This window comes from Delphinus delphis, chromosome 5 (assembly GCF_949987515.2).
Source record: "Delphinus delphis chromosome 5, mDelDel1.2, whole genome shotgun sequence".
NCBI lineage: Eukaryota > Metazoa > Chordata > Mammalia > Artiodactyla > Delphinidae > Delphinus > Delphinus delphis.
Genome location: NC_082687.1, coordinates 20125595 through 20151554, shown reverse-complemented (window position 1 = coordinate 20151554; position 25960 = coordinate 20125595). Strand labels below are relative to the sequence as shown.

The following is a 25960-nucleotide window of genomic DNA, read 5'->3' as shown; positions in this document are numbered from 1 at the left end:
TGATTTTCAAAGCTTGATTTGGATATTCTGAGTATGTCGGCTATCTCCCTAGTGGTATAATGGTGATCGTTCTCAATTAATGTCTCGATTTGATTGCTGTCAACTTCAACTGGTCTACCAGACCGCAGAGCATCGTCCAGCGAGAAATCTCCAGCACGAAACTTTGCAAACCACTTCTGACACGTTCAATCAGTCACAGCACCTTCTCCATACACTGCACAAATCTTTTCGTGTTTCAGTTGCGTTTTTACCTTTCTTGAAATAATAAAGCATAACAGGCCGAAAATGTTTTCCTTCCATCTTCAATATTAAAATGGCTACACAAAAAAATCACCAATTTTGGTAAGTCTTTTTTTTAAATGCACGCTGATATGACAGCTGTCACATACAATCTAACAAAATTGTTTTGAATGAAGCTAAAGACAACCAAGTGCTGTGAGAGCCGTCTTACGGAAAAAACCGAACGAACCTTTTGGCCAATCCAATATATATACTGGACTAACATTTAGTCGTTCAATTATCAAGATTATTTTTTATATTTACAATTCTTAATAGCTTTCTTGTTTCTCACTACAGCCAAGTGATTGTTGATATGTTAACTCATCTATTAGTAAATTTAGTTTTCTTGAATTTCTAGGAGTCTACCTTCAGCTGAAAAATCATGTTAACAAATCAAATCAAGGCTATGGTTTTACTGAAGAAGTTTAAATAAACTGCCCGATAGAAACCAATTAACAAAGGTGCCGTCATTCTATACTGACATGGAAAAAAAATGTGCTAAATTAAAAACTACTGTTCCGTGGACTGGCTCCATGAGACCAATGGATAGAACTCTGCTACTCCCATTTTAGAGGATTCTCAAAGTCATACTAGGACCAGAGAACTACCTCTCACTAAGAGGGCTCGGATGGACAAACAAGCTGAGTTGCTGACACCTAATAAGTGTGTAAACAGTCCATTTGATTATGCTGCCCATGAAGCAGTACCTCAGTGAATGCAAATGAGATGTTTTGAAAACTGTGTGTTTTCAAAATCAGTTAAGACAGACACAATCATGGAAGTATCTTTCAAAGAACTGAGGCCACTGACACAGAACAGCAGTGTATTTTTATACAAGTCAGTCTATTTCACAGAAGCCTGTGAAATCCAGCCTGTCTAGTGACAATTTGCCTAAACTTTCCTTCTCAGTAAGCAGTTAGTGGCTGTAGCAGTGACAACAGGTGGGCCACCGACATCCTGGCCGGGGCATGGCACATGTAAACAGGATGAAAGATGCTTGTGCTGCCTAAGTCTCATTACAGTGATTATTTTTTTTATAATTAATTAATTTTTGGCTGTGTTGGGCTTTGTTGCTGCGTGCGGGCTTTCTTTAGTTGCGGCGAGTGGGGTCTACTCTTCGTTGTGGTGCGCGGGCTTCTCATTGCAGTGGCTTCTCTTGTTGCGGAGCATGGGCTCTAGGTGCGCGGGCTCCAGTAGTTGTGGCACACGGGCTTGGTAGCTGCGGCTCGCGGGCTCTAGAGCTTAGGCTTGTAGTTGTGGCGCACGGGCTTAGTTGCTCCGCGGCGTGTGGGATCTTCCCAGACCAGGGATCGAACCTGTGTCCCCTGCATCGGCAGGCGGATTCTTAACCACTGCACCACCAGGGAAGCTGCTACAGTGATTATTTAATATAACAGAAACGGATTTTTTTTCTAAATTTCCACTCTCACCCTTATTTTTTTCATCCCTTAGAACTATATCCTGGCTTGAAATGAATCATGTCCTCAGAACTTTAGACATTATAGCCAAGAGCCTTCCTCTCAAAAAATAAATAAGTAAATAAAAGCTGTGTTTATAATCAGATATGTTATTTGGGGAGATGGGAAAAGGAAAGACAACGATACTGGAAAAAAGATCTGAAATCACATGATACCATTCAGAGATTTAAAATTATCTGTAGTTTCAATATAAGTTTCATATCATACAAAATCTCTTACCATGAGTAAAAAAAAATTTTTTAAGTTTTTTTTCCTATGATTTTCTATGACATTTTAGGCTTTAGATCTTAAACCCCAGGATTATATCTTAAGCAGTTACACAATGTAGGAATCCAGGAACTTTTCATGCCATGCCTGCTGGCATATGGACTTATGCAGACACTCTGCAGAGCCAAGTACACAAATGCCTCAGCAATCCCACTCCTGTCTGTGTATCTGACACAAATCCACAAGGGCACATGGGTGAGACTCTTCACTGAAGTACTGTCTGTGCAGGTAGGAAGAGAGAAGCTGGTTCAGTGTCCACTGTTGGGGAACAGGTACATAACAGGTGGAAGATGTAAACTATGGGATCCTCTTCAGGAGTAGAAACAAGGAACTAGCTGCACACACAGGTGCGTGGATAAATCGCATAAGCAGTGAAGGCAGAAATATAGTGACATGTAGCACAAAGCCACTTATGCAATTAAAAAATACGTGCATGGGGCTTCCCTGGTGGCGCAGTGGTTGAGAGTCCGCCTGCTGATGCAGGGGACGCGGGTTCGTGCCCCAGTCCGGGAGGATCCCACATGCCGCGGAGCGGCTGGGCCCGTGAGCCATGGCCGCTGAGCCTGCGCGTCCGGAGCCTGTGCTCCGCGACGGGAGAGGCCGCAACAGTGAGAGGCCCGCAGAATGCAAAAAAAAAAAAAAAAAAAAATACGTGCATGAAGAACTATATGGACACACACAAATGAGTGTGTGTAAAACTGATGAAACCCAGATGAGATCTGTGGATTCTATCAAGGTCAATTTCCTGGCTTTGATACTGGACAAGAGTTATGCAAGAAGTTACCACTGGGGAAACTGGGTGAAGGGTACGTGGGACTCCTGGTACACTTTTTTTTTTTGGTAACCACCTATAAATCTATAATTGTATTTAAAATTTAAGAAAAAGGTTTATGCAAATCAGGAGCAGTATGTATAATATAATGTGGACTGTGTGTAAGGATATACTAAAATATCTATTTTAAAGTTATATATATTTTTATGTAACCAATACCTGGGAAAATACTTATAAACACAATAGTTATATTTGGGAGTGGGGCTGGCAGACGTATATGCTGCCAGGGAGGGTAACCTTGATTCTCTAATGTATATCCTTATGTACTATTTTAAAAACTATGAATACATATTATATTTATAATAATTAGAAACATTAAACAATACATGCGCAAAAACCCCACTAATGTTTTACAGGAACATATGCAAATAAAACAGTTGATATCACACACACTGGAGTTGTCGTTTATGTTGTGGGGAGGGAAATGGGAGAGGAAAAGAGGGTTTAAAGGGAACAGGTTTCAGAAGTATTTTCAGAAAAATCTTAACCCTATGCACTTGGATTATTTTGAGTGTGTCTTTCTCTAGAGGGTGGGTGGCAGAGAGATTTGATCGTGACAGATGGCCACAGAAATGTACTAAGATTAGTGAAAGGTATTCTGGGAGAATGTTTAAGACAATTGCCAAATAATCCACATTACTTAGGGAACTAATTTCCCATCACGAATAGCTAAGAGGAAACGTTTACAACAGATAAATGAAAGTCTAAATCTTAGTGGGTTTCTAGTTCTCAAATAAAAGTTGCCATTGGGTGTGTGTGTAAGACCTAAAAGGCAAACCAGGGGGATCCCGAATCCTTGCCCATCAATGAGAACAACGTAAGGTGGGGAAAACGGACCTGCATTCTCCTGAGACTCCCCAAATCAGAAGGCACACAAGTGTCAAAGGTGGTGGTTTGAGAGTTTTTGTCTCCAGCACACTGGAGAGTCTCAATATATGTACCCAAATGATACAGTAAGGAGTTTGGCACATAATACATCACAACTACTAATATCCTGTTGTGCGGTGTCCTTTGCAGGTCCTATTTATAAACAGAAAAACAAGCAATTCCTTCAATCTGACCTCCAGGCAGTGAAGTTAAGCTGCCTTCGAAAGGAGGACTGAGAGGTGACAACATCCCATTTCTAGTTTTATTTGTACACTTGGGATGGTGAAAAGGGACAATCAGTCCAAAAGCCTGCGAGAGTCAAGCTCTAAGGGCCAAATGACTTTCCAAATACCAGCAACACCCAAAATGGTATGAAAATCTGAAGAAGCTATCCTTTAAATATATGTCTAAAATTAGACCTCATCCTAGTTATTTTATGAGTCAGTGAAGAATCCCCAACTTCATTTTTCCTTTGATCTTAAGCATGACAGCCAAAGAAGAAGCCTAACGCCTTACATCCATTACTTTCCCTTATCGGGAAACACCTGTCCACAGATAAAAATCTATCGAGAGATACATGTAAACATTTCAGGACTTCTGCTTTGAGGAAATAAAAATGATTCACATCACCTGCTTTAAAAAGTTGAGAACTGGAACAGACACCTTTACTGTGTAAATAATTACGCATGATGGCTGTCTGTATTTTTAGAGTAAGGGATGTGCTCGACTCAGGCATCCGAGCATACCACAGAGGCCAAGGAAGTTTGGGAAGTCACTCTGGTTCGTGTGAAGAGAAGGAGAAAACAGGAAAGCCGAGAAGGCGGCAAGACCAGGAGTCTGTAGAGAAGACTGAGGGGGCCGGGGAAAGGCAGCAGGAAGAGAGAGTGCCCCGGGAGGGAGGAGGGAGCAGCTCTGGAGAGCGGAACCCTGCTCACGTCCTGCTTGTTTGGTCCCTTAGCCAGACAGGTTGGTCCAGGTCTGCCGGCTCCCTACACCCAGCATCCAGGCTTTGGTTCTGTCCAACAGTTTTAATCTCCTTTCCTCACCTGAAATCTGCATGTGCCCAACAGGCAGCCTCACTGAGTCTCCAGTCAACTCCCCTATCTGAAATATTTGAAGACCTCTGTAACAGAGGTCCCGAAGCTGCTTTTGAACCCACCTAATTTCTGTGTAAACCTGATTTGGGCAAATCCCTTTGGTGTCCCCTGTTTTCTTCACCTTGAGCTTTCTGTTTCTGAAAGACACTTCTTCCTTCTCAAGCAACCTTTTTACCTTTCTGTATTCTGATTCAGCACCCTTCATTTGACATGCATTTACTCTAGATGCTGTCAACATGTTTAGCAGACTTCAAAATTCTTGTAAATCACTAGCTTTTCAAACTTAACTTTTCTTCAATTGCATTTTTTCTTGACAGATGTGACATATTTATTCTATGCTGGATCGACTGCTTTGGCAGATTTCTGAAGTTTAAAGTTTGCAGTCCCCCAGCAGGATGCTGAATTTCATTGTGGGGTGACTGCTATTGCACCCACAGATCAAAGGATCCTAATTCATAAAAGAACATTCCCATGTAATGGGCTTTTAAGATATTACCTTCAGAGACATTTTGTTTTATTAACTGTTAACGTTATATGCTACTGTTAAGAAACACGCGCGCACGCACACATGTACAAACGATGGATTTTTATACAGTTGTCTCCTCGATATTTCTGCTTACCTGGTAGAGATCATTTCTCATGTTGATAATTTCTTCAGAAATCAAGCCAGATGTGACTTCTAGCAGATCTCTCACAAGCTGAGCATGAAGGTGGATGATTGCTAAGTGTAAGACACTGGAACAAAAATATAGTGGCAATAATCAACTAGACTGTTCATGGAAAAAAAAAAAAAAGATTCCCAAGGTAGGATTAGACTCCCAGACTGTATCTGGCTCTCATACCTAGTTTTCTTTGGCCCCCAGGTGTCTCGAATCTATGAAACATCTTGTATCCAAGGTGGGGAGGCTTTACTGCCTACTCATTTCCAGTACCTGCCTGCTCTCTGGTCTCTGGGGACATTCAGTTTGGACCCTTGAGGTGTAAAGGAACCCGGGCTTCGAGACACAGAAACCTATGTTCAAATCCCAGCTCTGCCTCTGTGCCTTGCACTTGCTCCTCTGACTTTTCCCTGACTTACCCCGACACACAGGTGACGTGTGTAAAATGGCTGCACTAGGATCTGTTCAGAAGAGTGTAGATATCTCCCGTAGCTCTGCCACCTCCTCCCGAATACAGTGTGGTGGCTTTTTAAGATCTTCCTAGATCCCAAGAGGGGAGAATGGAGTCAGGCTCTTAACTATGGGGAGAAGACTCTAGACGCAAACTTCTGAAGGAACAATGTAACTGTATCTCTCCACCGAGTCAGTCCCTCTGCCTGCAATGGTTTTGCTCCTCTTCTCTGCCTCAGCGGCACCTCTTTATCCTTCATATGCCAGTGCAAACCTTACATCCTTGGAGAAGACTTCCTCAACTTCCTAGGCAGAGCAAGCTGCCTCCCCTCAAGTTTACTGCTTGGTTGAGCGACTGCAGTTTGCTATACATCCTCCTCTCTGGCCTGTGATCCTCTCAGAGGCTGGTTCCCTCTGGGTCAGCCTTATAGCCCTGGCACACAGTTTAGGCACTAAAATAAGGACGACTGAACAAACTTAGGGCGAACACTAATGAGGCTGAAAATATTGGCAGGTGCCAATCATCACTCCTAGGAACAAATTTTTTTAATTGTTAAGAAAACTTAAAATTAATTGGAAACGACTCAACAATAAAAAGTGGCTACTATTTGTTTAGAGCTTCTAATACCAGACCACACCAAGCACTTGACATACAGTATCTGACTAGTCACAACAACAATCTTATGAGGTAGGTGATATTATCCTTATTTTTCAGGTGATGAAAGTGAGACTTACGGGTATAATAGAACTCAATCCAGGTCGTATATTAAGTCCAGGACTGTCTTGCCCCAAAGCCATCTCTTAATCCCTTAAGCTCTCCTGCTTCAGGGGCACATGGGCACTGCTCTGTAGAGTTGCAGATGCACATGCAGGAGGATGAACCCTCCGAAGTATGGACAGGTTATGATGCAGAGCGCTCTGAGGATCCCAGGGAGGCAGTACATACGGGATTTGAGGCACAGGCTGGCTTTTCTCTAAAGATATTAGGTGTCATTTTATTCAGGCCACCTTCTTGGAAATAGCAAGTGTATATTACTTGGGATTAACATTGACTCAGGAGAGCCTGAAAAACTAAAGTGCGACTTCGTTATTTGAGAGATTTTTTAAATGAATGATTTCAGGGTTTCAGTCCTGTCTTTTGAACCGTAGGGCTGGAAGAAGACTGCTGAAAAGGGCCCAAAGTCTGACGCAGACATGATGCACATGTACCAAGAAAAAGGTCGTACTTCAAAAACTGCCTAAAAATTTCCATGTGCAGCTCAGCACTTTGTAGCAGAAGCACATTCCCCCTCCCCCATAGATTTTCACACCCTCGTGGGAATTTCCCCAGTACCAGAAGCTTTTTTATTTTTTTTCTTCATTGTATTTTCTGTGATGACTAACGGCCACAGGATTCAGATTATTAGCTGAATACGATAAACTCAGTGAAAACAAGGGGCTGAGCTGTGAGGCCAAAAGCTATCCCTTGTCTATATTCTTACGAGGACTCCTTGGTCTCCCCAGGTCTCACCCCTCTGGCCTCCAGCTGCGACAAGCCTCGCAGGCCTGCTTGCGTGAGTATGTTTGGGGTCCAGGGCGGGGACTCTAAGGGTTCATCTCCTGCTTGGGCAGGGAAAGCCACCTCCCCAGCCTCTCCACATGCATCCAGGTCCTTACACACGTCTATACCTTCCCCTCAGTGCCCTCACCTGAATGCATGTGCCTGTGTCCCTTTCCACAATCCTCCCTTCGAACACCAGCAGTCCCTTTCTAACTTACCTATGCTCGTCTTTCTTAGGCTCATCAGCAGGTCCCTAAAAAAGTCACCTGAAATGCTACTGTCCTGTCTTGGTTAACTGTGATTATATGCTATTGAATGCTAAATGGATTATTTAACCCTGTAAAAAACATTCTGCTGTTCATGACTTTACACAAAGAAGGCTGTACTGGTTCCTCTCATACTGTATTAACGAGGCCAGTGGTTACACCACATCCTTGGTTAAGCTGCAAGGAATGAGAACAAAGGTCTCTGTCTGAAACCCTGAGGCTGGCACTTTCCTAAAGCATTTGGTTCAGTGTTTAAACTGAGGTTTAAAACACAGCGCCCAAGAGCTCTTCCACAGAGAAGGATTTCTCATTGCTGACACTATTTTGGGAAGGTTTTAGATAAAGCACTTGACTTGGATTTGAGGGCTGCTGTCACTCGTTATTTTTATAGGCTTTTGAGATCATTTTAGAAGTCTCAATGAAAGGACTAGGAGAACCGTTTTAGAAAGAAGCCAAGTGTCTTTGCAAATACAAGCTCAGTAACAGCAGGAATGGGAAGCACGGTGCTTGGAATGTTAGACTCCCACACAATGCGGGTTAGAGCAGTCACAGGAGTCGGATTCCGTCACAGCCTGGTGACCGTCAACAGAGGCAGTAGAAGAGGAACCAGTAACTGGGAGAGCATGACAACAGCCTCCTAATGGTTTTGTTGCTGCTGTTGTGCTGTCTCTACTGGGCTTTTCCTTGAGAATATTATCATGACAAATATGCAGCGGGGATAACAAGCGCTTTAGGGATTTGGTAAGACCAAATTTTATTATATTATTCGAATAAATAAAGCAAATATTCCTATTCCAATAAATAAGTGCTTGTTTATTAAATATGATTCTAAATCGTATTCCAACAAATCAAGCAGGGCTTTTCAAAAAGTACCATTCCCTATATACACTACCAAACGTAAAACAGATAGCTAGTGGGAAGCAGCTGCATAGCACAGGGAGGTCAGCTCAGTGCTTTGTGACCACCTAGAGGGGTGGGATAGGGAGGGTGGGAGGGAAGGGACATGCAAGAGGGAGGGGATATGGGGATATATGTATATGTATAGTTGTTTCACTTTGTTATACAGCAGAAACTAACACACCATTGTAAAGCAATTATACTTCAGTCAAGATGTTAAAAAAAAAAAAAAAAGTACCATTCCCCACACCCATCTTAGTTTTCTCGCCCAGAGTGCTGTACTCTTAGATGAGTATCCTTGCTATTTTAGAGCCCAAGAGGTGACAGCCACAGGACAGGAGAAGGAGATTGTGCCACTGCCACTCAACCTTACTGACACATTATTTTCCTTGAGAGGGTGTTTCAGTTGCAGGACCCAATAACTTTGATCAAGTCTTCTCATTTCTAGCCAGCATGCATACAATACTTTTCTCTCTTCGCCCCTTTAAAACAACCCTTGTTTGCAAAAGTTCTGACTTACCTGTCCCCATTCTCGTCCTGCACTGCAGTGAGATGGCGCTGGACAGCCAGCAGCATCTTCACATCTCCTGTCACTGCGTAGTCAAAAAGGGCATTGGCATGCTGCTTGGCAAGCTGCACAGCCTTCTCCAGAAAGAGGTTATCTGCAAGGCAGTGGATCACGATCACAGTTGAGTTTCACTCGACTTGCTCTACAGGAATGCCATGCTTGAGGCCACGACTGTCGGCATCAGTGTTCTGATACCCTGAGACACATCGACTTAGTGGAAAATGCTCCTTTTGGGGCTTCTGGGTTGTGCTCACTAGAAAAAGCACAGCTGGACATTGGCTCACTGACAAATATAGAGGCTGACCTCAAAAAAATCTGTCTACAGTCTGTTCGGGGAAAAGAAATTCAGAAGTTTCTGTTATCTTAAGGGGAACAATCAATCTCCAAATAATGTTAACTGGGTTTTGCCACAATTGTAAATAATCTCTTGGTGAAATAATCCTTCATGGGAGTCTTGAACGACTCTCTTGTTAGGCAAAAAGTGTCAAAAATCAGTCTCTGCCGCAGAGATACAGACTCCCCAAGAGCCATTGGTGTTTTTGTAAACTTTGCTTCCTGAAGGTCAACGGGAGGAAAACTGTGGCTTGCAGGTCAAATCCAGTGTGTGGCCTGCTTTTATACGGCCCCCTAGCTAAGCATGGTTGGTACATTTTTGAAGGGGTGTTAAAAAAAGAATATGCAATAGAAACCATATGTAGCCCACAGCTCTGCATATTTACTATCTTTCTCTTACAGAAAAAGTCTTCCAGGCATAATCTAGGATGACCTAGACCCATGACACATACTCTAATGGGTTCTGGTTCCAAATATGCACTGTCCCTCCTAATCCTAATTCTTCAAAGAAGGCATCAGGATAAAGGGAAAAGTCCTTATTTTCAGGCGAAATTCCACTTCAGTATGACAGTCGAGAGAAGGGAGACTGTCAAAGTTATGCAAACTGCTCTCTCTTATCTGTGTGGAAATGATTTAGGTTATCTCTCGTGATACCCTAAAACTGCATGACCACGACTGGAGAAGCACATGTAAATTTATGTACTTTATATTCAAAGATAACACTGGGAAAGTGGAAATCCCAGTGTGAATAAAATAACCTGGCACATGCTTTTCAAAAGGCACACAGGGCTCTGAAGAGCACGCTGAACTAGATGTTGATGTATCGCCTTGAGGTCAACAGAAAATAAACCTGTCTTCTGGAAATAGGTTGTCCACCTAGAACTGACCCACGCCCTCACCAAGCAGTACAGTGCAGTCCTCTGTGTGCTCACTCACCCTGGGAGCTGTGCTTCTCCTCCTTTACTCCTACTGAGTACGCCAGATCAGCCTCAGCGCCCCGCTTGCAGGACTCTTTATCTTGCTTGGTGGTCTCTGCTGCCTGCCCGGAGAGATTTATGGCCTCTCTGTCATCACTCTTGTCATAACCTTCAGGGTCATTTTTAGATGAGGTGTCTATGGTTCCTAAGATAAAAGCAAAAATTCAGCTTTTTTTCCTCAGTAAAATCTATTAATTAAGTTATAATTCACTGTTTCAGCAAAGGTCAGATAAAGGTAGGAGGCAGGGTTACTGCAAAGGGAAAAGAAAAACAACAATTTAAAATTCCTTTTAAAATGGTCATAAGTAACACGTTTTGGAGCTATTTTAAAGTCACTTGCAAAAAACTTTTTTTAAATTGAGGTATAACACTGTAATAATTTCAGGTGTGCAATATAATGACTCAGTCCTTGTACACACTGCACAATGATCACCACAGTAAGTCCAGTTAACGTCCATCAGCACATATAGTTACAAATTCTTTTTTCTTGTGCTGAAAACTTATTTAAGACCTTAAAAAATTTTTTTTTTACATTTCTAAAAATGTACACCTCATTCTGTTTATCTGTAAAGGAGAAAAATGAAATAAAGCTCTTCTAGGAATTGCAAGGAAGTGGAATTTTTAAAGTTCTTGAAAACAGAGCAGCTATTTTTTTCCCTAATGCTCAAGCAGGTTGTGAAGATGTGATCTCAATTCATATTCTTTGGTGTGGGAGCTATCCAGTGCACTGTTTCTGATCACAATCTTTCAGGTCCTACTATGCTACCTGACAGCTACTATGAGAACACGGAGATTTTACAGGCAGACCTGGTTCAAATCCTGGTTCTGCCACGAACAGATAGGTACCTTCAGTGAGTGAATGATCATTTCTGAACCTTGGTGTGCTCTGTCTGTAAAATGAAGACACTAATATTTTCCTTACAGAGGAATCATAAAGATTACAGTTAAAACATGTAAAAGCACCTGACGTAAAACAGGTGTTGAAATACATGAGAAGACCTTGTTGTATTATTTCTTCAATGAGTACACTAAAATGGACATGTAACAGAAGTATGAACACATGATGTGACAACTGCTAATTAGGGGATACATTTTTTGTTGTTGTAAATTTATTTATTAATTTATTTTTGGCTGCACTGGGTCTTCGTTGTTGTGCGCGGGCTTTCTCTAGTTGTGGCAAGCAGGGGCTACTCATTGTGGTGCGTGGGCTTCTCATTGTGGTGGCTTCTCTTGTTGCGGAGCATGGGCTCTAGGCACGTGGGCTTCAGCAGTAGTGGCACGTGGGCTCAGCAGTTGTGGCTCACGTGCTCTAGAGCGCAGGCTCAGTAGTTGTGGCGCACGGGCTTAGCTGCTCTGCGGCCTGTGGGATCTTCCCGGACCAGGGCTTGAACCCATGTCCCCTGCATTGGCAGGTGATTCTTAACCACTGTGCCACCAGGGAAGCCCTCAGGGGGATACATTTGATGAGAAAAGACCATCCCTATAAACCTCTAAGTGTCTTCAAAAATGTAGTATTTAAGAAAAAAGAGAGAAAACAGCTAAGTTTGGTGACTTTTTTATGTTTGAATAGTCAAGTCTCTCCATATCCCTATTTAATGTTCTTTTCTTTCCCCTGTTCATGCCACGTACAAAGTAAATGTATAAATTTAAATATAGTATCAGGAATAGAATCTATACTCTCCATAGGAAATAATAATTTTTTGGAAAAGAAGTATCTTCTTAATTTACTGGCATTCATCAATTTTTTTTCAAGATAATGTTGTGGTGAGTAATGATTAAAAAAAAACTTTTTGGCTTTAATTAATTTTTAAATAATTTTTTTCGTTCTTTTCTCAGTACTAAAAAAAAAAGAAAAGTGTTACTTACCATGCTTCATCCCAGCATTAGATTTAGTGGTTCCAGGGTGGAAGGTAATTCCACCATACGTAGGAAATCCATAGTGTGGGAAGCCATACCCTGAAATGGCAAGCAAAACAAATGAAACCTCATGATGATTTTTTAAATAAAAAGAAACCCAGCAAACGTTACTGTCCCTCCCTCTGGTGAGAACAGGCTTTGGTGTGCCCGACACGGTCCTTCTGTTGAGACTTAGTGATAAGGCACATCACTGGGGGTCCTGGGACGATCAGAATTCGACTCTGGCCAGGTTACATTTTTGGCAACCCAGGCAGACCCCAGGCTCTGGGCAGCGTGGAGGAGCTCATGCTGGAGAAAGTCTCCCACTCCTGCATGGAGGGGAGAGGCTAACGGTGAGTGGCTGCCACCCAGACTCAGACTTGCTGACACAGAAGACAGTAAAGTAACCCCTGGAGGGAAAAACTGAACAAAACAAAATACAGAAACATATACTGGCTCCTCAAGAGAAACATGCCCCCACTGGTTACTCTCATGCGTTTCTGCTGGAAGCACAAGCTGGTAAAACTCTGGGAAGCAGTGAGTGTTAGTTGTCATACTCTCTGACGTAGTAATTTCACTTCAGAGAATCTAATTTACAAAAATTATCTGGAATAAAAGAAAAGCAATGTGGATAGAGGAGTTCAGTGCCAACGTTTTAGATAAGAAACAGGAAATAATCTTCAAGTAAGTTATACTACGGTTTGTTCATTTGATGAATTATTACAAGTCATTAAAATGATGCTTAAAAATGATGCTTATGTAAAATTTCTATTACCATCGGGAAATGCTTATGTTAAACTGTTAGGAAAAAGCAGCATACACGACTCTATACACAATCATGATAATAAACAGGTCATACGAGTAAATGGATTAAAACACTATGCAAAATAAGGATCACAGCTGTGCTTGGAGAAATGTATAAATATGTATTATAATGTATGTACCTGCCAAAAAACAATAGTTAATCTTTGATGGCAGGATTTTATGTATCTACAACATAGTGCAAATATAATATGAAACCTTTCCAATGTTTCCAAAGAATACCAAGACAACTGTACCAAAAAACAAAAAAAAAAGGAGGGGGGAATATACCAAAATGTTAAGAGGTATCCTTTGGGTAACTGGCCTTCGTGACTTTTTTCCTTCTTACAGTTTTTGGTATTAATCTATCTACATATTATAAGATGAACATGCATTTCTTTGGAAAAAAGTTTGCTGGGAAATTTTAAGTCATGTAATATATCATGTTCAGTAATGTCACAACACTCAACCCATAGACAAGGAAATCTAGGAGAAGAAAATCTGCCCTTTCAGAGGTGAAAGAACAGGCTTGGTTCGTACCTGGGCCGGTACTTCCAGCACTACCGCCTCCACCGCTGCTGCCGAACATGCCTCCGCCTCCAGCTCCCGCCCCACTGCCGCCACCGAAACTATCTGAGAAATTGGGCATGAGCTTCTGCCGTTTCCTCTGCACTTCCTCTTTATCTGTATTTAAAGGAAGAGAAACCAGAGGAGAAAAGATTGATTCAGCTCCACTACTAGCCACAGAGAGAATACTGATTCTGATGGTATTTTTAAACATCTTAAAGGGAAATAGAAAGCACCCAAGGAGGAAGAGACGCCAAATGTCAAGAAGCATTATATTTATTCCAATAAGCACAAAGACCAAGAGCCAGCCTCAGAGGGACCACAGAACAGTACACACCCAAATTCTCTCTGCCACTGTTTCTTAAGTCCCCCCTGTCATTCAAGTTAGTGAGAGACTAGACTGCCCATCAAAGATGAAGAGACTGCAAATACTGAATGAGAACAGCATTACTGAGCATTTTCACTTGGTCATACAAAACAACTGTTACTAATCAGCTAACATTTATTATGCGTCTACAATGACCTAAGTGCTGAGGATAAAGAGAAGTATGACATCATGTCTTTGCTGTCAAGAACCCTCCAATATAATTTTAAGGTTGTAGGGGAAAGACTTAGAGACGAAGCACTAAAATGCTATATGTTAAATTCATGGTGCCAACTAGGGTTCCAGGAGTTCAAGGAAGGACTTCTAGGGAGTCTCTGTGGGCTAGAAAATTCAGCAAAAGGCTTCCCAGAATCAACTCTATATCAGGAGAGGGCAAAGGGAGGATGTTCTGGGAAGGGGATGTAGAGGGAAAGTAACGAAGGAACCAATGTGCACTGCGTGCTTATGAGAACAGCAGTGGATCAGCTTAGCTGAAGTGAAAGTTTAGTACGAGGAATTCTTGAGAAATGGGGCTGATTGGGACCACATTGCCAAGCACCTGGATTATGAACCTAAGGGATTTAATTTACAGGCAGGAGAGCCATGGAACGTTTTTGAACTGGGGAATGCCATGCATATGGTGGTATTTTAGAAAGATTCATCTGTCGCTGGTGCATAGGATAAAATAAAGAGTCAAAGTGAGAGGCAGAGACAGTGCAGACATAAGGTGTTGGAGGCTGTTCCTTGGTGGTCACCACAATAATAAAAACGCGTGCATCCCAGAAAGACAATAAAAGATGGATCTGTAGTCATTGGTAACTCGAGAGTCTAAGACTCATGCAAGTCTAAGACCACTACTTGACTAAAATACAGTGATGCCCTCTGAGATTTTTGATTGGCCAAGTCTAGATACTATTGAGACTTTCCCCCCTCATTCCTCATGTGGTTGCTCTGTTTTTCTTTGCTTCTCACCAGCTCCACTGCCCCTGTGAGTTCTGCCACTGCCTTTGTGGTCTATTGTTCCTTTCTTGTTTCTTCTTTCTGTTTCCCTTTCTTTCCCTTCTCTGATTTTCCCACCCTATATATTTTTTCTCCCTTCTCTCTTCTGAAATAAAGCACTGAAAGAAGTTTTTGGTTTTTGTTTAAATTAAATCAACAGTCAATATGGTATTCTTTTTTTCAATCAGCAGCCCAATACTTGACAACTGTCCTATTTCTGATTCTTCACATCAGTTCTGGTCACTGTTTATGTTCAGAAAGATCTTCACTTATTTCTAATTCTGTCGTCATTTCAGTCATCTCAGGCCTAGAAAGAATGCTGTTGTGTACTGATTATCTCGTGATCATCTAAGTGCAGTTGAAAGATAAGCAGGGGAAAGTAGGGTAGCAAAGTACCCTTAAAAAATAATCTTTTAAAAACGGATCCTGTCCAGACTCGCTAGGAAGAAAAAAGCCAGCATGGGTCAACTCTGAAGAAAACATGCTTCCACCAGAAAGGGTGACCTCGAAGTGGAGAAACTTGAGCAATTTCCTTATCAAAGGTTTTGGACAGATAAAGTTTCTCCATCAGTTGTATCATAACTAAGTCACAATTATTACTCATCCTATAAACTGTTGATCTCACATGGGATATTAGTTCATCAGAAATATGAAATACAAGAGCAAGGCAGACAACATATTCACCTTTAGAAATAAATGTTATCTACTGACACGCCTTCTAGCAAAGAGATCATTTGGTATTTGCTAGGTACTCCTTTTGACTTATAAAACAGGGACATTCACTGGTTATATTTCATTGTAAAATGGGAATTTTTAAGACTCAATTTAAAAATATTAACTATCCTACAGCCATTAAGATGTTAATAACAAGAAACTGATATAGAAAATTCCATGTGACAAGCTTTTTTTTTTTAAATAGAGGTTTCATTTGTTTTGCTTGCCATGGAATTGAACATGGGGATTTTCACCCTGGGTTTACTTACCCTTGTGGTCTGCTTTTGACAGTGGACCATGGGATGTACTATGAAACATCAACCTATTCTAAAAGGGACCTAAGTGGTCACTCACTACAAGTTCTACTTTTACAGAAGAGGAAACCGAAGCTAGGATGTTGAGGGACTTGTACGAGGTCAGGGCTCAGTGACGAACAGATGCAAGGTCTAATGAGCATTCCATTATATTAGGTCACCATTTCGGGGGAAACACTCCAACATATCTTTGCTTCCTTTAATAACTGATGATTTAAGATAACAGCTTAGTTCACAAATGTCGATAAAACTTTTAGCCTCTACCACCTTATGCTGTGCATGTGCCTTAAAAGTATCTCATTCCCACTTTCTGGGTTGTAGTTTGCCAGTAAACACGCCGGCATTTATCCTGACCATACCTTTCATAATCTACAGATTATGATTCTGTTTCTCCCTAATCTCCATCTTTTCAGACTGAAAAGTCATTATGGTCTTTCTTTGCTTTTGTATAACAGTTCCTCAACCCTCTTCTTCCCTTGCCAACCATCCCTCTCCTGATTATTTTGATTGTCTTCCTGGACCCACCATCTCCATGACGTTTTTATGAGACACAACGTCAATGACCATAAAGGATGCAGAGTTCGGGGCTGCATGATTCTGTACAACAAGAGGAATATGATCTATTTCTTTGTCTAATGTCTTAACTGGTGGCACCCAACAAGTTACTAGTCTTTCGGGTGAGGATGGCAACTTGGTTGGTCAAACAATAACTTAGCTCTCAGATATTTAACAAGCATCTACTACGTGACCTACGTTGTCCGAGATGTAGCAATAAATATGAAAGACCAAATCTGTGACCTAAAGAACACAGGTAGGAAGAAGACAATAGACACATAAATTAATAGGTAAGATAATTTTACATATTGATAAAAATAAGTGAAGAATATAAAATGAAGCAATGAGTTCAGGAGTGACTGCAGGGGCTGGGGGCAGTGGAAGGTATATTCAAGGACTTCTGAGAAAGGAGCACAATGATTCCTTGGGTTGTATAGTTTAGATTGATCTTCACATAGCGACTCGGATGCTAAATGGCCTGCTACTTTTCTGGCCAGTCACACAGGCCTGGTGCAATCATTTGTCCTCGTGATTATTTCAACTTGGGATTTTATAATCCAGAAGGTTCTCTAGACTAAGGTAATTTGTTATCTTCAATAAAATTGTTCTAGTCTCACAACAACTCAACCACAATACATGTTGGCCATTCCTTCTGTGGAGCTCAACTACAAACTCTTATTTTTCCAGATGGTTTTCTATACTGTTCTTATAGATGGAGCTTTTAGTCAATGACAACCTGGAAGGTAAGTGCCTGATGCATAAAGGTGAGATTTTGAACTTTCAGGAGACCCCATTCTCTAATTCCAGCCCTGGATAGCTCCTACCATAAGAGGGTAGCAAAGAAAGTAATAGTCTGAACGTGTCCCTGCTGTATCAGACTCTTTTCAGGCACCGATACCACTGGGAAAGGGACACAGGCAGCCTAGAAACCAAGCTCAGCTTTGAGTATTTCTAGGCTTACACATGTGTAGGTAATCTGGGTTTCCTTTTTTTTATCTGATTCTCTGTGTTAGAAAAATTGACATTATTTTGAACACGCATTTTAGGAGAAGAAATCTTTTTTTTTTTTTTTTCCCCTCAGAAACTGCAAAACAATTTTGCTCTGTTTCTCTTCTGGGTCTACTTTTAAAGAAGGGTGCTTAATCCAAAGCAGGGATTTTCAAACTTCACGCCGAAGGCCCGTTCGGAAGCCCTCAGGCGGTTCCTGGGCAGGGAGGGAAGTGCGGAGAGGTAAGCCTCCTTCCTGGACGAGCCAAGTGGGCGGACTTGCCACCTCCACTTCAAGCCTCTCCGGTTTATATACTGGGATTTCGCACGAAATGTCACGTGGAGAGAAAATAAAGGATCCTCTGCTGACAGTGTTTTCAAAGCACCAGTAACGAAATGCACTGTACATCTGACCCATCAGTGGAGGGGCCACAAGCTCAGAGAAGAAACAAGAAATCACGGACCCGTTTTCTAAATGCTGCTGCCACATGAATTCTAGGAAAAGAAAGCCCTCCTCAAAGATCCCCCATCCCATGTTGCTATCACAGGATTAGCAGCCATGTGGATCGTTGCTGCGGCACCTTTGTGGGTTCCAGCCTCAGCCAGGACCTGGGCGCCCTGTCCCTCCCCAGTCTCACTTCCCTCTAGTCCAGGGGTTTCTAATTATGTTTGTGCCACGGCCTCTTTTGCAGTCTAGTGAAGTCTACGGATCTCTTCTTAGAATCACAGTTTTTAGTATGTAAAATTCAAAATAGGATTACAAAAAAAACTAATTGTTTTAAAGTACACTTCTAGCCATGGAGCCCCATAGGGGTGAGTGGACTCCAGGTTAACAAATAACCTTTGAGGCCTGTTACCCTCATTCCGAGAGGAGTCTCAGTGTGAATTTCCCACCCTGCCCTCTCTGGAGTTCCAGTCCTGCCTTTTGAATGGCCTGTTAGGAATCTGCCACAGGGACCTAAAATGCAGCATGCTTTAAACTGAACTCTGTCTTTGCCCACCCAGATCTACGTTTGCTCCTTTGACTCTTCATCAGTTCAACCACATCACAGCCTTCCCAGGCTGGGATTCCTAGAACCGTCCAGGACTCCTGATTTTCTCTTTTCACCCCCTACCCCAACCAGCACCTGGGTCCTCTTGACACCATCCCTGCACTGCCTCCTGAATCCACCTTCTCCTTTCACTCCACTGCATTAAGACCTTCACTAACTTCACCATTGCTCACTTGGATTCTTGCATTCCTCCTCTGACTCACTGTCTGCTGCCCAGATAGTCTCTTCAGTGTCTACAGAGAGAATCAGAGGCATCATTCCAAATCCAAACTGGCCTGGTCATTCCCCTTTCCAGAGTCAATGCAAAACTCTTTAGGTGCCAATCACAGCCCCACAGAGCCTGGCCCCGGCCTTCCTCACCTGCTGTGGCCTCCAGGAGTGCATCTCAGTGCTCATAATGCTCACTTCTCCCTGAATAAACACTAGCTGTTTTAGCTCCTCACGTTTCCTAAGTCTAGGAAACCCTTTCCTTCTCTGTTGCACACTCAACTACTGAAATACATCGCCAATTTTCAGGACCTTGAAGAAGCCTTCTTCTTGGTGGCTTCTTCAGAATCTAAGGTTCGTTCTCCTTGCATTCTTCTACGTTTTTGTGGACACCTCACTTTTGGAACTTACCAAAGTAATAATTCGCACTGTAACAACTGAAGGAGACTTATGATCTCCCCTTCTCGGTGTGTCCTTTGTGAGGAAGAGAATGCTGCCTTATTCATTTTTATAGCTCTGCAGTGCATGGTGCCTGAGGCCAGTTGACAGAGTGGCTGATTCTCCTACACAACAAGCCTTATCTTTTCATCTCAACTACCTGAACCCTGAGGTAGTCAATAAATGATAGATTCTCAAATTCAAAGAGAATTTTCAAATGTCTAAATCTCATATAAAACTCAATGAAATAACATTATTTTAAAAGGCTAGACTTAATTCTATGACCCCCAAATCATATATTACTTCTTTCTTCTCTAAAAAGAAGCACCATGGACCCAGAAACCAGTTACTAGGAAGCTGTTCAAAGGAGGAGACTACCTGATCTTTTCTAATCAGACCATCCTCTTGTTGCAACAAGCACAAGTGTTTAAACAACCAAGTTACCTTTAATTTCAGGATAGTAGAGAAAAGGTTTTGGTTCACTGGTTTCCAAATCAGATTTCCTCCGAAGCTGGACGAACACAGAGGCTGGTTTTGTAATGTTGACATCTTTATACTTTGGAGTTTTGAAGACGATGGCAAACTGCAGGATACAAAGATCCAAATGTTGGAGTAGGACTACACTTCTTTTCCAGCAACGCTACTCATTAAACACATTCTTTATGCCCAACGTTTAGACACAAGGTACTGAAAAGTATATAACACCTTAGAGAAATTTACAACCTTAGAATTCTATACCCATACATTTTTACTAAATTGCCAATGTGAAACTGAAATATAAGATTATGCCAATGTATTGCAAAACTTCATTAGTTCACTCGTCTAAAATTTCAAATGTCTTTCAGTATAAATCATCACGTGAATAAAATACATTGCATACATCTTCTTTTCCAAATTAGCCTTAAAATCCTCCAAGATTATTTACAGCAATATCAGAAAGGCTAGTCGTGGAAAGAGAGAGTGAGGAAGGTGGTACTACTACCAGCCTGCCTGCCAGCCAATGCAGACAAAAAACTAAACCCTGTAAGAGAGACATCATGACAGGGTCAGTGTATTGTGAGGTGAGGATGGCCAAGGCTCTAGGCATACACAGGGCATTCGGTAACACCCATAAGGCAGCCTCCTCGTTGATATCTGGCAGTGCCAGAATAGTCAGGCATTTTCACAGTTTTTAGCTGGATTTTTTTTTACTTGATCCACAAAATTAATAAGTTCAAGCTAACAGTTATATACAGAACCTTCCACCAAACAAAAAAAAAGGATATAATTATTTTCAAGTACACATGGAACATTTAAAAAAAACTTATCATAGAGTCACAGAGAAAGACAAAAAAATTTCAAAGAACTTATATCTAAGACCACCTTCTATGACCACAATATAATGTTGAAATCATCAACCAAACATCTTTTAAATGTTTGGAAACTTAAAAATGGACTCCTAGACAAAAAATTTAAAAGAAAATCATGATAGAAATGATAAAATAAGAACCGAGCAATAATAAAAGTATTATGCTATCAAAATGTGATCTCACCTTATAGCTTTAATGCATTTGTAACAAAACTTATCTTTTTCATTAAACTATGCTTGGGGCCGAATCACCGGTGCTGAAGGGCCCACTGCTTTGAGCAGCCACGCAGTGTCAGCATTTAACTCCCCACCTCAAGACGTTTTAGCTGGATTTTTTGACTATGTAATATATTCGCATGGATCAAGCTTCGTAAACATAAAAAGGTATACAGTGGTGTACACTGAAAATTCTCCTTGCCATTCCCGTCCCTCCCTGTTCTGTTGTATTCTTCCAGAGTTTCTTTATGCGTATGTAAACATAAACATAGAATCTTTTTTATATACACTTTGCTTTATATCTACCTTTTAAAAAATTTTAATGTTGTATCTTTGAGACTCTTCCATATTAGTCCATAGAGTACTCATCCTTTTTAATAACTGCACAATATTCCATCACATAGATACACCATAATTTATTTAACTGGCCACTTACTGATAGACATTTGGATTGTTTCCAACTTTTTGTGAAAACTGTATTCCTCAATCGTTCAGTGTAATCATTAAGATGAGGATTCAGCATTTTCATCTCTTAGTCGTATACTCAATTGTCACCAGGAGATCTTGATTTATCATGATGACATCAGCCTCAACTAGAAGACTCCTCCTTTCAACACTTTTCATTAGAATACCCTTTTAACAGGTCTCTGCATATTACACTGGTAGAACATTGTTATGGACTAATTGTGTTCCCCCAAAATTCGTATGTTGAAGCCCTAACAGTGTGGCTGTATTTGGAGATAGAGCTTTTACGGGAAGAATTAAGGTTAAATGAGGTCATAAGGGCAAGGCCCTGATTGGACAGGATTACTGTTTTTTAAAGAAGAGCAGAGAGCTTACTCTCTCTCTGCCCTGTTAGGACACAACAAGAAGGTGCCTGTCTGCAAGCCAGGAAGAGAGCCCTCACAAGGAACTGACACTGTCAGACCTTGACCTGGGACTTCCAGTCTCCAGAACCATGAGCTACAAATTTCTTTTGTTTCATCCACCCAGTCTATGATATTTTGTTATGGAAGCCTGAACAGATGAATACAACACTTAAAACATTTCTACTAAAGGACCTAAGGGCCACTGCCTTGTGGCTAGCTGATCAGACACCCAAATGAAATGCCTTGCAAGGTCTAATACAGCCTTGCCCATAATTCTATGGTAGGTAACTTTTCTGGAACACCTGCAAGACACAGTGCTCTTTTATGAAAGTTAAATAAATATTTATGATTTTTCCTTGTTTTATATATGGAAACTAGTGAATTTCAATAAGGCAGAAAATGTAGAATCATCTTCATCGCCATCATCATCCACTTACTTGTCTATGAACATCTGTGGGGGAAAAATCTCCGAATCCTTCCCAGATTCCACCATTTTCCTCCTCCTCGTAAAATCGAATCTGGATATCATCTGCAAACAGTCATGTCCAGATGTATAATTTCACATAGTATAATAATATTCAAAAACATGAAAAATAAAGCTTGTTCAAGATTCTACCTATAAATACTATGTACTTAACCTTTTTCAAAAGTAATTAATATAAAATACACTTTTGAATTATTTAAAAATTTTAGTGAAAATTTTCTATTAGTTACCATAGTAATGGGCCCCAAGATTCATTTACAATGACAGAGTACTAGATTTACCTATTCAATCTGAGTTTTCTCTTAATCAGTCTTTTCCACTTCTTCATCCCTAAACCAATTCACTCCTGAGAAACACGAAGGATAGTGAGGAATATCAGAATCCCAAAAGGTGGTTCACTTGATACAGATTCACATAATAATATTTAACTAATATAAAGTTTACTATATGGCAGACACTGTTCTGAGTGATTTTATATGTATATATTAGCTGATTTAATCCTCACAACAACTTTGTGATGCAGGTCTACTATTAATATCCTCGTTCTGCAGAAGAGAAACTGGAGGTCAGAGAGGTTAAGTAACTTATCTAAGGTTGAAAAGCTAGTAAATGGAGAGCCCAGGATTTGAACACAGTGAAGTTTCAGGCTCTTACACATTCTACTATGCTACCTCCCTATAATATTTTATTAGTCCATATTGAGAAACTGCTAAATATATCATGTTGGTCTAGTCCCTTCGGGTTAAGTTAGAACATCTAAATTTCACACTTCAGTCATGGGTTCTACTCCTGCAGAAATATGACAATATAACTCAGGTTGGCATCTCCCTGGCTTCACTTCCTATTTCATAGGAAGGTGTATACTATTGACTTGCAAAAACTAAATTTATATTTCTATTTACATAGAATTTTAGGAATATTAGGGTTGGATAAGACATATTATATACTGGTTAATACCTCTGCCTTCAGGTAGGACTACCCTGGACCTAGTTATTCAGATTCTTTAAGCTAGGTTCAAGACTTCTCTTAATAAGCCATTCCAACGTAATGATAATGATTAAGAGTCACATTTACAAATAAAGGTACTCAGATTGTGTTTACTCATAGTATGCACAACCAGAAATCTGGAAATGCGTATTACTTGGATACAATGGGTTGAAAGAATACTGATACCAAAACCTGCAGAGAAAGTGTAAACATTTTTGGGATACAGATATATATTCATACCTTTACCTTAAAATCTTATCTCATTTTTTCTGACTTTTTAATCTCAGAGCATTTAGCCTCAAAGGAGAATTTTCTTTGTTTTAAGCCACACTCCTTTTAATAGGGGCTACATTTCCAGCTATGCAGTTGCTTACTTTGAAAATGCTCATTCTTGTAGTGAGTATATCTTTCTTTCTTTTCTTTTTAGTGAAGAAACTACAATTATTTTTATTGAAAAATGTGAAAGTGAAATATTATATTTTTTGCATTATTATTTTTTAACATCTTTATTGGAGTATAATTGCTTTACAATGGTGTGTTAGTTTCTGCTGTATAACAAAGTGAATCAGCTATACGTATACATATATCCCCAAATCCCCTCCCTCTTGCATCTCCCTCCCACTCTCCCTACCCCACCCCTCTAGGTGGTCACAAAGCACCAAGGTGATCTCCCTGTGCTATGCAGCTGCTTCCCACTAGCTATTTTACATATGGTAGTGTATATATGTCCATGACACACTCTCACTTCGTCCCAGCTTACCCTTCCCCCTCCCCGTGTCCTCAAGACCATTGTCTACATCTGTGTCTTTACTCCTGTCCTGCCCCTAGGTCCATGAGAACCAGTTTTTTTTCTTTTTTTTAGATTCCATATATATGTGTTAGCATATGGTGTTTGTTTTTCTCTTTCTGACTTACTTCACTCTGAATGACAGATTCTAGGTCCAACCACCTCACTACAAATAGTTCAATTTCATTTCTTTTTATGGCTGAGTAATATTCCATTGTATATATGTGCCACATCTCCTTTATCCATTCATCTGTTGATGGACACTTAGGTTGCTTCCATGTCCTGGCTACTGTAAATAGTGCTGCAATGAACATTGTGGTACATGACTCTTTTTGAATTATGGTTTCCTCAAGGTATATGCCCAGTAGTGGGACTGCTGGGTCATATGGTAGTTCTATTTGTAGTTTTTAAGGAACCTCCATATTGTTCTCCATAGTGGCTGTATCAATTTACATTCCCACCCACAGTGTAAGAGGGTTCCTTTTCTCCACACTCTCTCCAGCATTTATTGTTTGTAGATTTTTTGATGATGGCCATTCTGACCAGTGTGAGGTGATACCTCATTGTAGTTTTGATCTGCATTTCTCTGATGGTAAGTGATGTTGAGCATCCTTTCATGTGTTTCTTGGCACTCTGTATAGCTTCTTTGCAGAAATGTCTTTTTAGGTCTTCTGCCCATTTTTGGATTGGGCTGTTTATTTTTTTGATATTGAGCTGTATGAGCTGCTTGTAAATTTTGGAGAGTAATCCTTTCCCAGTTGCTCCGTTTGGAAATATTTTCTCCCATTCTGAGGGTTGTCTTTTCATCTTGTTTATGGTTTCCTTTGCTGTGAAAAAGCTTGTAAGTTTCATTACGTCCCATTTGTTTATTTTTGTTTTTATTTCCATTTCTCTAGGGGGTGGGTCAAAAAGGATCTTGTGATTTATGTCAAAGAGTGTTCTGCCTATGTTTCCCGCTTTATAATGTCTGGCCTTACATTTAGGTCTTAATTTGTTTTGAGTTTGTTGTTGTATACGGTGTTAGGGAGTATTCTAATTTCATTCTTTTATATGTAGCTGTCCAGTTTCCCCAGCACCACTTATTGAAGAGGCTGTCTTTTCTCCATTGTATATTCTTGCTTCCTTTATCAAAGATAAGGTGACTATATGTGTGTGGGTTTATCTCTGGGCTTGCTATCCTGTTCCACTGATCTATATTTCTATTTTTGTGACACACCATACTGTCTTGATTACTGTAGCTTTGTAGTATAGTCTGAAGTCAGGGAGCCTGATTCCTCCAGCTCCGTTTTTCTTTCTCAAGATTGCTTTGGCTATTTGGGGTCTTCTGTGTTTCCATACAAATTGTGAATTTTTTTGTTCTAGTTCTGTGAAAAATACCATTGGTAGTTTGATACGCATTGCACTGAATCTGTAGATTGCTTTGGGTAGTATAGTTATTTTCACAATGTTCATTCTTCCAATCCAAGAACATGGTATATCTCTCCATCTGTTTGTCATCTTTAATTTCTTTCATTAGTGTCTTATAGTTTTCTGCATACAGGTCTTTTGTCTTCTTAGGTAGGTTTATTCCTAGGTATTTTATTCTTTTTGTTGCAGTGGTAAATGGGAGTGTTTCCTTGATTTCTCTTTCAGATTTTCATCATTAGTGTATAGGAATGCAAGAGATTTCTGTGCATTAATTTTGTAACCAGCTACTTTACCAAATTCATTCATTAGCTCTAGTAGTTTTCTGGTAGCATCTTCAGGATTCTCTATGTATAGTATTATGTCCTCTGCAAACAGTGATGGTTCTACTTCTTCTTTTCAAATTTGAATTTATTTCCTTTTCTTCTCTGACTGCTGTGGCTAAAACTTCCAAAACTGTG

General features: G+C 40.6%; 1 protein-coding gene across 4 annotated transcripts in view; it reads right to left on the bottom strand.

Annotated features, from left to right (window-relative positions):
- The window catches only part of NFKB1 (nuclear factor kappa B subunit 1), a 122285-nt gene that overhangs the window by 11952 nt on the left and 84373 nt on the right, over nt 1-25960 (bottom strand). For all 4 annotated transcript variants that reach the window (XM_060012054.2, XM_060012052.1, XM_060012053.1 and 1 more), the window contains 7 exons: nt 22275-22366; nt 19849-19987; nt 13748-13891; nt 12377-12466; nt 10470-10655; nt 9153-9294; nt 5441-5555 (listed from right to left, as the gene is read on the bottom strand). In XM_060012054.2, coding sequence (XP_059868037.1) covers nt 5441-5555; nt 9153-9294; nt 10470-10655; nt 12377-12466; nt 13748-13891; nt 19849-19987; nt 22275-22366 — 908 coding nt within the window. The remainder of the gene's footprint in view (nt 1-5440; nt 5556-9152; nt 9295-10469; nt 10656-12376; nt 12467-13747; nt 13892-19848; nt 19988-22274; nt 22367-25960) is intronic.